Source organism: Lissotriton vulgaris, chromosome 1_2, assembly GCF_964263255.1.
Source record: "Lissotriton vulgaris chromosome 1_2, aLisVul1.2, whole genome shotgun sequence".
Lineage (NCBI taxonomy): Eukaryota > Metazoa > Chordata > Amphibia > Caudata > Salamandridae > Lissotriton > Lissotriton vulgaris.
The window spans coordinates 81,932,948-81,946,519 of NC_141686.1; the positions used below are offsets into that span (position 1 = coordinate 81,932,948).

At 51.9% G+C, this 13,572-nt stretch overlaps 1 protein-coding gene and 1 long non-coding RNA gene across 5 annotated transcripts in view; one reads left to right on the forward strand and one right to left on the reverse strand.

Moving 5' to 3' along the window:
* Positions 1-378, reverse strand: part of RAD52 (RAD52 DNA repair protein) — a 309,192-nt gene extending 308,814 nt beyond the window's left edge. For 2 of the 4 annotated variants that reach the window (XM_086952850.1, XM_086952847.1), the window contains exon 1: positions 295-367. In XM_086952850.1, coding sequence (XP_086808976.1) covers positions 295-308 — 14 coding nt within the window. In that variant the 5' untranslated portion in view covers positions 309-367. Of the gene's footprint in view, positions 1-294 lie in introns of all 4 variants that reach the window. The other 2 variants (XM_086952848.1, XM_086952851.1) reach the window with 2 other exon arrangements.
* A 26-nt stretch (positions 379-404) lies between these two features.
* LOC147733956 (uncharacterized) lies at positions 405-13,179 on the forward strand. The gene is made up of 3 exons (XR_015307533.1): positions 405-534; positions 11,365-11,568; positions 12,333-13,179. It is a non-coding gene; the product is annotated as an uncharacterized LOC147733956 (long non-coding RNA).
* Positions 13,180-13,572: the final 393 nt, after the last annotated feature.

Sequence of the window (13,572 nt, forward strand, 5' to 3'; positions counted from 1 at the left end):
TAAACACATAGGGGCAGATTTACAAGCCCCTTGAGGCACTTTTGCGTCACTTTTAACATGGAGAAAGTGACGCAAAAGTGGCGCACGGTTCTTGTAAATCTGCCTCATAGTTTAGTGGAATCCAATTGTTAGACTCATTAAACAACTGCGGACAGACCTTCTCGTGGCCCGAGGAATAGGTCTTGCAAAGGAAAACAAGCTTTGTCGTCATTGTGACTGCCGAATTCACTCCATCACAATACTAAAATACATTTTTAAAAAGCACAGCTGCCTCGAACACAATGCCCAAATCACCTACTGTAAACCATCAGTCTGCCGGCTGGCTGGGACTCGAACCGCCGATCCTCAATGGAGAGCAACTCTCTCACCTTTGAAGCCTACGCACATCCGGGAGCGCCGGAAGTGACGTCATTGTTCTGCGGCAAGATCGAAGACCGCCGTGACTGAGTGCAATGGAAAAGAGACCGATGGATTGGCATCGGTCTCTTTATTTTTCCAACTCCACTTCCTTCATCGATTCCAGCGTATACTCAGGTAAGTGCTGCAGCTGCTACCAGGGGATAGATGTTAGTTCATCGGGGCAAGCTCCACGCTATATCTGCACGCGCCCATCCTGGGTCAGAGCCCCCATGCATAGCGCTGCCTTTCTTAAAAAAGAGCAGCATCGATCCTCCGCTCTCGGTCCCAGCTGCTCAATTTCCGTCCCAGACCAGCTTCCTCATTTTTCGGAAAGCACGAGTTTTCATTAAGGGGCCAAATTCAGACGCAGCTCCCTGCATGTGTGTGCTTCGTACGTGTTATAATGAATGCCTGTGTTGCAATGTGTGTGCATTATGTGTGTTTGATGTTTGTTTGTATCAGCCTGCCTGCTTGTTTAATATGCACCTTTTGTGTTTGAGCATGTGTATTTTTGTGTATGTGTGACGTAGTGCGTGCCTGTGTAAGTTGTGGAAAATTGCAAAAAGCCTAAACAATGTGTTTTACAGCAAGTTCTTCGCCGTAAGGGAAAATAAATCACTGCCCGTGTATTGTAGGTCCCATGTTGGTTCCAAGTGCACCTGCGTCAAGTCAAGTCAGATAATTTATATAGCGCACTACATACCCAGAGGGTCTCAAGGCGCTAAGGAGGGGGAGGAGGATTACTTGTCAAATATCCACGTTTTAAGTTGTTTTCTGAAAGCTAGGTGGTTCTGGGTAAGGCGAAGGTAAGTGGGGAGTGAGTTCCATGTTTTATCAGCCAGGTAAGAGAAGGATCTGCCTCCCATGGTGGTCTTGTTGATGCGAGGTACAGTGGCGAGGGCTTGGCTGGAGGAACGTAGTTGGCGGGAGGGGGTGTAGAAGGACAGTCTTGAGTTGAGGCATTCTGGTCCGATGTCGTAGTGTGATTTGTGTGCGTGGGTTAGCAGTCGGAAAGTGATTCTCTTATTGACGGGTAGCCAGTGGAGGTCTTTCAGGTGACCAGAGATGTGTTCGTTGTGCGGGATGTCTAATATGATTCTGGCTGAGGCGTTTTGGATTCGTTGGAGTTTCTTTTGGAGTTTAGCGGTAGTACCTGCGTAGAGGGTGTTTCCGTAGTCCAGTCGGCTCGTGACCAGAGCATGGGTGACTGTTTTCCTGGTATCGGTGGGGATCCAGCGAAATGTTTTTTTGAGCATGCGAAGGATGTTAAAGCAGGATGAGGATACGGCGCTGACTTGTCTGTTCATTGAAAGTGAAGAATCCAGGATAACGCCTAGGTTCCGTGCGTGGTCTGTCGGGATGGGTGCTTTTCCAAGGGCTTCCGGCCACCAAGAGTCGTCCCATGCAGAGGGGGATGTACCTAGGATGAGGACTTCTGTTTTGTCTGAGTTCAGTTTCAGACGGCTGTGTTTCATCCATTCAGCAACTTCTTTCATTCCTTCGTGTAGGTTAGTTTTGGCGGTGCTGGGGTCTTTGGTGAGAGAAAGGATCAGTTGAGTGTCATCCGCGTAAGAGATGATGTTGAGGTTGTGTTGGCGGGCGATGGTCGCGAGGGGGCTCATGTATACGTTGAAGAGGGTGGGGCTGAGAGAGGATCCTTGTGGTACGCCACAGATGACTTCGGTGGCATCGGACTTGAATGGTGGAAGGCGGACTCTCTGGGTTCTTCCGGTGAGGAACGAGGTGATCCATTCAAGTGCTTTTCCTTGAATTCCGATGTTGCTGAGGCGTTGTAAAAGGGTGCTGTGGCAGACTGTGTCGAATGCTGCAGAGAGGTCGAGGAGGATGAGGGCGACTGTATCTCCATTGTCCAGTAGAGATCGGATGTCGTCTGTTGCTGCGATGAGGGCGGTTTCAGTGCTGTGCTTGGCTCGGAAGCCGGATTGTGAGGAGTCGAGGGATTTGTTGGCTTCGAGGAAAGCGGCGAGCTGGTTGTTGACAGCTTTCTCGATTACTTTGGCCGGGAATGGAAGGAGCGAGATGGGGCGGTAATTTTTGAGTTCGGTGGGGTCCGCTGTGGGTTTTTTCAGAAGGGCGGTGAGTTCAGCGTGTTTCCAGTTTTCCGGAAAGGTGGCGGAGTTGAAGGAGCAGTTGATGACGTCTCGGAGGTGCGGTGCTAGATTCTCGACCAAATGGAACACTTTTCGATCTACTGAAAAGTTGTGAATCAAAGAAGGCTAAACGCATTTATTTATGTGAATACTGTATATTGTTGAGCATTACTTGTGTCTTTGCAACTTGTAGTGAGCTTTCATTACTAAATGAATGTGTGCTCTATTGTTGAATCCTGGTCACGTTCCCCAAGTTGTGTAGTGTGCAGAGCAGCACATCTTCTAAAACACGAGCAGTTTTCATGGATGCGTTTCAAAGCATAAGGATAAATGCTTCAAATAACTTAGCCGTTGTAATGCTGGTTCCTTATTTTGTTTGCTATTTGTGTAATTGAAAGGACTGGTTGCCTGTGGCGATTGAGGTTTACCCCCTATTTAGGAAACGTAGTCAGACGCATTCCAACATCTTGCAATATCTACTTTCGCAAAACTGGCTATCATTCTGGTTTCGTTCCATGTGCATGCAATGTTTTTAACTCGTTTGTATATATTATTGAGACAGGGCCAATTACGTATTCCCTGTTTGCTTTAATTTACCTTGACCGCTAAGATCTCTGTAAAAATGAAGCCGGTCTTGTTACATCTGCCACTATCGATCCCAGCCATATATTATCCAGTTACAACCTGACCTACTGCTAAAGTATTGAGGCAGAGGGATCGATCCCTAAGATAAATCGCATTAATATTTCCTATTAATTCCAGCCCATTGGGTTTCAATCATGGCCAAGCGGCACTCGGCCCCAGGAGCTTGCGTGTCCTGGTGACTGTGTTTACACAGCGGCTGAGACGCGGTAAATCATCTACCTGCCTTAATGCCCGGTTACTCACCGGTAATAACCATTACTCCGAGTCCTGGTCTCCCCGTCCCATTCCTGATACGTGAGCAGCTAGTCTGCTCTACAGAACCCCTACCTAGCTGAGCTGTTGGCACTTCCCCCTAGGACGACGTCACCATCACGTGACTACAAAAGGGGGAAGTGCCGGAAGAATCATCCTGAAAATATCAAAGACAACAGAACGAAACACATACAATCACCCACAGAAAACCCAAACCAGGGAGGGAGGGAAGGGCTCAGGAATGGGACGGGGAGACCAGGACTCGGAGTAATGGTTATTACCGGTGAGTAACCGGGCATTACCTCCTCGTCCTGGTCTCCCCGTCCCATTCCTGATACGTGAGCCCATACCCAAGCACACGGTGATTGTAAGAAAAAACAGACCAGAACATTTGCAGTAAACAGGTCCATTTAATCCACAAAAGAAAGTACAAATCATAAATCATGTACAGCAGACCGGACCGAAGCCCCAAAAGCAGCGGAGGCCGCCATCCTCAACTCCAGACGATAATGGGCAACGAAAGTGTGGGGAGAAGCCCACGTAGCAGCATTGCAAATGTCACGCAAAGAGGCACCCCTGAACATGGCCCAGAAGGACGAAACGCTCCGGGTCGACCGACCCTGAACAGAAGAAGGCAGGGGACATTGAACCGAAACATAAGCGGAAACCACTGCGCCCTTGACCCAACAAGACAAGGTGGACAAAGAAGGGCGAAGCCCCAGACCCGACAGGCGGTAGGTGACAAACAGGGAATCAACCTTACGGAAACCAGCCGTACGTTCCAAGTAGATGTGGAGAGCCCTCAACACATCCAAAGAATGGTGTAGCTCCTCCTCAGGAGAGGCAGGAGCCGGAAAAAACACAGGGAGAACAATAGCCTCCTGACAGTGAAAAGTTGAAATCACCTTAGGGAGAAAAAACTGACTCGGACGGAGAACGACCTTGTCAGCGCAGAAGCGCAAGAAGGGGGGGGGGAGCCATCAGCGCACCAATCTCACCAACCCTACGCCCAGAGGTAATGGCCACCAGGAAGATAACTTTGGCAGAAAGGAATTTCAGGGCCACGGAGTCCAAAGGCTCAAACGGGGGACCCGTCAAAGCCCGTAGAACCAAGGGCAGATCCCAAGGAGGCACAGGGGAACGGGAGACAGGACGTTAAAGCAAGAAACTCCTCAGAAAGCGAGCCACCAATGGGGAGACAGATGAAACAGAGGAACCCCGAAAGGCAAGAACGGCAGCCCACTGCGCCCGCAGGGAAGAAACCGCCAGTCCCAAGACAAAACCATCCCGTAAGAAGTCCAACACCCGCACGGCCTCACAGGAGGCAGGAGAGAGATCCCTCCCAAGACACCAGGTGGAAAAATTCTTCCAGTGACGGGCATAAGACTTCAAGGTGGAAGGACGCCGGGAAAGCTGAAGACACTGGGCAACCTCTAACGAGCAACCCAGACCCAGCAAACTCAACCTCTCAAGTGCCAAACCCCCAGCCGGAGGCGAAACAGGGAGGCAAGACTGAGAAGAGGAGCCCGCAGGGGGGAGGGAGACGGGGGAAACCTCCAATGAGGGCAAACGGCAAAAGTCAGCAGAAAGGGAAACCAAGACTGCCGAGACCACTCTGGAACCACCAGGAGAACCTCCGCCCGATCCAAACGAATCTTCCGGAGGACCCTCGGAATTAATGCAAATGGAGGGAAGGCAAACAGCAGACCCCCCGACCAAGGAATCGAGAAAGCATCGGTCGCCCAAGCCAATGGAGACGGAATGATGCTGCAAAACAGAGGAAGAAGGGCGGAATCCTCCGAGGCAAAAAGATCCAGCCAAGGAAGGCGGAATCGGAGGACAATCTGTCCGAACAGATCCGGGGACAGACCGAGGGACACCGAGGAGGGAAACACCCTGCTCAAAGTATCCGCAGGCCCATTCTCCTTCCCCGGAAGATAGACCGCAGTCAGAGACAACAGATTCGACTCGGCCCAAAGGCCGATCTCCCTGGACAGGAGAAAGAGAGAATGACACATGCCCCCCAGGTGATTCACATAGGAGCGAACCACCTGATTGTCGGTCTGCACAGAGACCGCCCGACCCAGAAGGAGAGGAGCGAACCAAAGGAGAGCCAGCCAGACCGCCCTCAACTCCTTCCAGTTCGAGGACTGGAGGGACTCGAATCGGGACCACCGACCCTTGGAAGAACCCAGAATAGCCCCCCATCCCAATGCACTCGCATCCGTGGACAACACGACCACAGACTGAGGGGGAAGGAGATCGAACTCCCCGGAAAGGGAGAGAGGAGACAACCACCACTGGAGATCCGCCCGAATCCCCGGAGTGACAGGGATCAGAGTCTCGTAGTCCAAGGAGGCGGGATCCCAGTGAAAAAGGACATGATGTAACAGGGGGTACAGATGCAGCCTGGCCCAAGGAAGGAGATGCAGAGTGGACGCCATCTCCCCCTGACTCCGTAACCAGAGACGGACAGACACCTGCGACTGAGAAAGAAGCCAGGTGAGCATCACGAAGCACAGAGCACAGAAAGGCTGCTAACGCGAGCCGTGTGCAATAAAGTGCCCCCACAACAAAGCCGGCCGCTAACGCGAGCCGTGAGTAACAAAAATGCCCCCATGAGGTTTAAACAATGTAAACACAAAGGAAGCCAAATGTAGCTCAGGGGAAGCGGCAGAGAAAACAAACCAGCGGCGGCCGCTAGAGCAGGCCGCCGCATTTAAACAAAATAAACAGCAGGGAGACTTACCCGAGAAAAAGGAAGCCTGCAGGAAACAGCTCAGCCAGGAACGCGGTCGTAGACTGCAGAAAAAAGAAAACAGGATGATTCTTCCGGCACTTCCCCCTTTTGTAGTCACGTGATGGTGACGTCGTCCTAGGGGGAAGTGCCAACAGCTTAGCTAGGTAGGGGTTCTGTAGAGCAGACTAGCTGCTCACATATCAGGAATGGGACAGGGAGACCAGGACGAGGAGGTAATGGAGGATTATGTATTACCTCGGGCTGGGGTCTCGACGGGAGCTGCGCAGGCAGCATTTCCAACCAAGCATCCTGGCCCAATGCTTTTCTCTCTCTCCTTCTCTCTACTTTTCTCTCCTTCTCTCTCGCCTTCTCTCTCTCTCGCTTCTAGCATTCAACTGCCTCGGATCATGTGTTAAAAATTTATACGGTGAAAGCACGCACAAGTTGCAGTAACGCGTGCCTTCCCCATTGATTGAGATCTTATAAGAGGTTTCCCCATGCCCTCTTCTCGTTTGAACTGCGGGTACTGCATGTGTCAACGAGGTATGGGATCCCTTTTTAGGGCTCGCCTGCTGATGCGCTTGCGCATAGCTGGCGAGCTATATAGCAGCTTAAACAGAGTTTACCTAACTCGGCGATTTGTTGAAGTGCCCGAAGCGCGTGCACATCGCCACCAGCCTCCTCAGGCTTCTCAAGCTTCCCCCAGCCGGCATTTCTCCTCCCTTAATTATTCACGGCACGGCCGGCCGGCACATCAAAGGATGCTGCTCCCGGCCCCTATTCTTCCGTTCTTGCCTTTCCCCGCCCTCCTTCCCACCACAGCAATGCCGAGGGATTGTTTATATTGCAGCCTAACCATCTCCCACGCTGCTCTTGTAACAATAACCGTTGTTGGTAATGATATAATTAAACGCTCTAATTATTTTATCAGGGCCACACAGAATTTTATAAAGTCTTTTGCTGGCATTTTCGTTTTATGCTGATTGCTATTATTCACCTTTCACATGCTGGCGATTTGCTTCAAAGGAATACATTCATCCTGCATCCCTTTACTAGAGCTTTCTCCTCTTCTGCTATATATGGGTTTTAGTTGAATTTCATTGATCTCTTTTTACTAATGATTTATAAAAAGTGCCACCCACCACACAGCTCCACCTACACAGCTCCACCGATGCACCCACCACACAGCTCCACCGATGCGCCCACCACACAGCTCCACAGAGGCACCCACCACACAGCTCCACAGAGGCACCCACCACACAGCTCCACCGATGCACCCACCCCACAGCTCCACAGATGCACCCACCACACAGCTCCAGCGATGCAACCACCACACAGCTCCACCGACACAGCTCCACCGATGCACCCACCCCACAGCTCCACTGATGCAACCACCACACAGCTCCACCGATGCACCCACCACAGAGCTCCACAGATGCCCCCACCACACAGCTCCACCGATGCACCCACCACACAGCTCCACCGACGCACCCTTCACACAGCTCCACCGAGGCACCCACCACACAACTCCACTGAGGCACCCACCACACAGCTCCACTGAGGCACCCACCACACAGCTCCACCGAGGCACCCCCCACCCAGCTCCACCGAGGCACCCCCCACCAAGCTCCACCGATGCACCCACCACACAGCTCCACCGATGCACCCACCACACAGCTCCACCGATGCACCCACCACACAACTCCACCGATGCACCCACCACACAGCTCCACCGATGCACCCACCACACAGCTCCACTGATGCACCCACCACACAGCTCCACTGATGCGACCACCACACAGCTCCACCGACACAGCTCCACCGATGCACCCACCACACAGCTCCACTGATGCAACCACCACACAGCTCCACCGACACAGCTCCACCAATGCACCCACCACACAGCTCCACCGATGCACCCACCACACAGCTCCACCGAGGCACCCACCATACAGCTCCACCGAGGCACCCACCATACAGCTCCACCGAGGCACCCACCATACAGCTCCACCGATGCACCCACCACACAGCTCCACCGAGGCACCCACCACACAGCTCCACCGAGGCACCCCCCACCCAGCTCCACCGATGCACCCACCACACAGCTCCACCGATGCACCCACCACACAGCTCCACTGATGCAACCACCACACAGCTCCACCGACACAGCTCCACCGATGCACCCACCACACAGCTCCACTGATGCACCCACCACACAGCTCCACTGATGCAACCACCACACAGCTCCATCGACACAGCTCCACCGATGCACCCACCACACAGCTCCACAGATGCCCCCACCACACAGCTCCACTGAAGCCCCCACAACACAGCTCCACTGAAGCCCCCACCACACAGCTCCACCGATGCACCCACCACACAGCTCCACCGATGCACCCACCACACAGCTCCACCGAGGCACCCACCACACAGCTCCACCGAGGCACCCACCACACAGCTCCACCGAGGCACCCCCCACCCAGCTCCACCGATGCACCCACCACACAGCTCCACCGACACAGTTCCACTGACGCACCCACCACACAGCTCCACTGATGCAACCACCACACAGCTCCACCGACAGAGCTCCACCGATGCACCCACCACAGAGCTCCACAGATGCCCCCCCACCCAGCTCCACCGATGCACCCCCCACACACCTCCACCGATGCACCCACCACACAGCTCCACCGATGCACCCACCACACAGCTCCACTGATGCAACCACCACACAGCTCCACCGACACAGCTCCACAGATGCACCCACCACACAGCTCCACTGATGCACCCACCACACAGCTCCACCGATGCACCCACCACACAGCTCCACCGATGCACCCACCACACAGCTCCACCGAGGCACCCACCATGCAGCTCCACTGGTGCACCGACCACACAGCTCCACCGATGCACCCACCACACAGCTCCACCGATGCACCCACCACACAGCTCCACCGATGCACCCACCACACAGCTCCACCGATGCACCCACCACACAGCTCCACCGATGCAGCACCACACAGCTCCACCGATGCACCCACCACACAGCTCCAGCGATGCAGCCACCACACAGCTCCACTGACACAGCTCCACCGATGCACCCACCACACAGCTCCACAGATGCCCCCACCACACAGCTTCACCGATGCACCCACCACACAGCTCCACTGATGCAGCCACCACACAGCTCCACTGATGCACCCACCACACAGCTCCACTGATGCACCCACCACACAGCTCCACTGATGCACCCACCACACAGCTCCACTGATGCACCCACCACACAGCTCCACCGACACAGATCCACCGACGCACCCACCACACTGCTCCACCGATGCACCCACCACACTGCTCCACCGATGCACCCACCACACAGCTCCACTGATGCACCCACCACACAGCTCCACTGATGCACCCACCACACAGCTCCACTGATGCACCCACCACACAGCTCCACTGATGCACCCACCACACAGCTCCACTGATGCACCCACCACACAGCTCCACCGACACAGATCCACCGACGCACCCACCACACTGCTCCACCGATGCACCCACCACACAGCTCCACTGATGCACCCACCACACAGCTCCACTGATGCACCCACCACACAGCTCCACTGATGCACCCACCACACAGCTCCACTGATGCACCCACCACACAGCTCCACTGATGCACCCACCACACTGCTCCACCGATGCACCCACCACACAGCTCCACCGATGCACCCACCACACAGCTCCACCGATGCACCCACCACGCAGCTCCACCGAGGCACCCACCATGCAGCTCCACTGGTGCACCCACCACACAGCTCCACTGAGACACCGACCACACAGCTCCACCGATGCACCCACCACACAGCTCCGCCGAGGCACCCACCACACAGCTCCATCGATGCACCCACCACACAGCTCCACCGATGCACCCACCACACAGCTCCACCGATGCTCCAACTAAGCTCCACCAATGCACCCAAACAGCTACACCGATGCACACACCACTCAGCGCAACCACAGCATCACTCAGCGCAACCACACCATCACTCAGCACCACTACAGCATCACTCAGCGCAACCACAGCATCACTCAGCACAACCACAGCATCACTGGTTCAAATATGTTCTTTCAATGTTTCAAGCTGTTTTCAAGCTTTCACGCTTTATTATAAATCACAAAAAGATGTTAATATTTCACTTCTGTTCTTGAATTTTCGTCACAATAAAAAACACTGAACATAATCTTCACAAATGTTATTTACAAAAGTTTAAGCTATTGCCATTACAAATTAAATAAATTATTTAAGTATTAAATATTTAAAAAAATAAAAGCCATTGTTATTTGTAATATCAATACATCTAAGTCACGTAAATACAAAACATGTTGCATTACAAATGCTATAGGTGTCACATTTGCGAAAGTTATAACTATTGGCATTGTAAATGACAAAGCTATTAATTTAGCTATTTTTAAAAAAAACAGAAATAAAAAAAATCAGTTATAACACCAATAGCTCAAACTTTCCTAATGCGAGCCCTATTGCATTTCCAATGCTTGTGTTAAATTGCATCTCTTACCAAACTTCCAAACACCTCTGGCAAAACACTTATAAGGTCCGAGAGGGGAGACCTATTGGCTATGCCAATGCTTTTGCTTTATGTATTTGCCATTGTAATGTCTTTTTGTTTCATTTATAAAGCCATTACATATTGCACAATTAACGTACTACTAGCAAAGCTAATACCTTTAGCTTAATAAAAGGTGAAACCTATTCCATTTTTAACGCTTGTCCTTTCATTTTGGGGTGCCGGTGGGCTGAGGGTAGCAGGCATCTGACTCCCTATGCATCTGTGGGGATAGGTAACTTTCCAGTCACAAACCCCCGTGTGAAAGTTCACTTATTGATAGTTCTTCTATTTCTCTCACAATGCTTCTACTTTGCTATTACTATTTGCCCTGAGCAGCAAGACCTAAGCATACACTCTGGCTCTCCAAAAATAAAGTTGATTATTAGGTAATTGCCTCAATGGCCTTCAGTGCATGCCCAAACACTTCTTTGTAGTCCAACATCTAGGCATATTAGATAGAAATTGCACCAGGTCAGTGTATTTTTTGGGGTGCTTTTCTCCAATTAAATCTGTTAATCAGTTTGATATGCTTTGTATTTTACCTCTGAAACTTAAACCACACAAACTAATTTCTGATTTTTATATCTAGCAGGACATAATCGTGGTTTCATTCAACGTCCTGTTTTTCACTTGCGATCATGCTGTGGGTGTTCGAAAAGATGGTGACTTCCTGCTTTTGGACAATCCCGGGGAAGTTCTTTGTAAATGGCTGGTCGAAAATCTAGATGAAGCTGGTCGGCCAATCACCGAAGAGAGAGAGATTTTAAAGCTATGATTCTGTTCCAATCATCTGGTAAGCACAATAAGTAAACCTTTATAATAAGTTTGCAACTGCAGGATGACGGTACAAATTACCAACCTGTTTCAGTAAAAACCTACATTTGTGATTAATTAATCCAATAATGGACAGTAAAAATGAACATGCATGTCCCCACATATGCCTTGGATTGCTCTCCAGAAACAAATGTAACACTTATGAAAAGGACTGAAACGTTCAGCTTGTGGCACTACTATAAGGCAGCCGTTTTTGGATAAACTATTTTATTTAGGCAACTTTTTTCAGGAGGTTCAAGTTCAGGCTTACAATGTGTACTGTCTATTAACAACATCGCTGCGGCGGCTATTCCGCCGCAGCGCTAAGTGGGCGGGGCGGCCGCATGCTGATGTCGGAACCGCTCCGTCATCAGCCGCGGTTGGGCTGTGCTCATGACGGAGCGGTTCCGTCATGGCCCCACCCGCTCAATAGAACGCGCCGCGCAGGCTCGAAATCAGTGCCGCGCAGGCGCGGCGGCAGGGCCATGACGGAACCGCTCCGTCATCAGCACAGCGCCACCGCAGCTGATGACGGAGCGGTTCCGTCATCAGCATAGAAAGGGTTAAGGAAAAGTTACTTACTTGGTTATGGATAGATTGTACATTTGTCCTTTATTATCAATACCTCTTTATTTAAATATTATGGCTAGAGCGTGAATATATATTGCAAGTGGTCAATGTGTTTTTATCTGTTTTGAAGTTTATATGTAAATATATATATTTTTTCTCTTGCTTTTTTTTTAGTGAAGAAACAGTGTCTAATGATTCAGGATATTTTTCAAGAGCTAATTGCAAGCTATTCTGCCACAACAGAGGGTCTAAAACAGGTGTTACTTCAAAGGGCACTGGAGGAAAAGCAGATGTTATTGGACTGTGGCAATCGGGGAAGCGCTGGTAGACTTAAGAGGGGGTTACGCGAACTACAAGAGGAAGAAATTGCAGAGAAAAGATGCAAGGACAAAAAAGCCAAGCAGAGTGGACTGGATTATATAAGAGTTGGTAACAAAGCTCATGCTGAAAGCACAACTTCTAAGCCTGGTGATGCAAGTTCGCGGATGAGTTTGCAGAAACTTGAAAACCTGGCCCTTTTAGCAGGGATGGCTAGTGTCCTTCATCAAAAATCCACAACTAAAAATGACGCATCAGAACGTGAAAATGAACTTGTCTTGGTGTCCCTGCTTAAATCCAAATATCAAGGACAAAAACATGCCTCCCTTTTACCACGTCATCCTAGAGCATGGGTACTCGTAGTACAGCCCGCGGGCCAGGGGCGGCCACGGCAAGCCTTCCCTGGTGGCCCGCGGACCTTGCAGACATCCTACCAATGTTTTTTTTTTCTTTTAAAGATTGTCTGCTGCAGCGCGACTCTGAGAGTCTCTGCTGCTCTGTGGGGGCCAGGGTCGGGCGATTCTCACTTAGCCAGAGTGGAGATGCAGGGGCCTAAGATGAGGTAGAATACAACAAAGCCTCATTAGCATTCAGATGGCCTTTAACGACCTGTGAAGTGCTTGGGTGCGGCTGTGTGTGTCAGGAAGCTGTCTCACCCGGGGCTGACACACAGGCAGGGTGAGGTGACAGAGGGAGGTCGAGGGACATAGACAGAGGGAGGGATGGAAAGAGGGGAGAGGGAAAGGGAGGGAGAGGGACACAGAGAAAGGGAGACAGGGAGGGCGGCGACAGAGGACGATGGAGAGAGTGAGGGTGACGGGGGGAGTGAGGGCGACGGAGGGAGTGTGGGCGACGGAGGGAGTGTGGGCGACGGAGGGAGTGTGGGCGTCGGAGGGAGTGTGGGCGTCGGAGGGAGTGTGGGCGTCGGAGGGAGTGTGGGCGTCGGAGGGAGTGTGGGCGTCGGAGGGAGTGTGGGCGTCGGAGGGAGTGTGGACGACGGAGGGAGTGTGGGCGGGGAGGGAGACACAGAGGGACAGGGAGGGAGTGAGAGAGGGAGGGAGTGAGAGAGAGAGGGAGAGGGAGGGAGGGAGGGAGA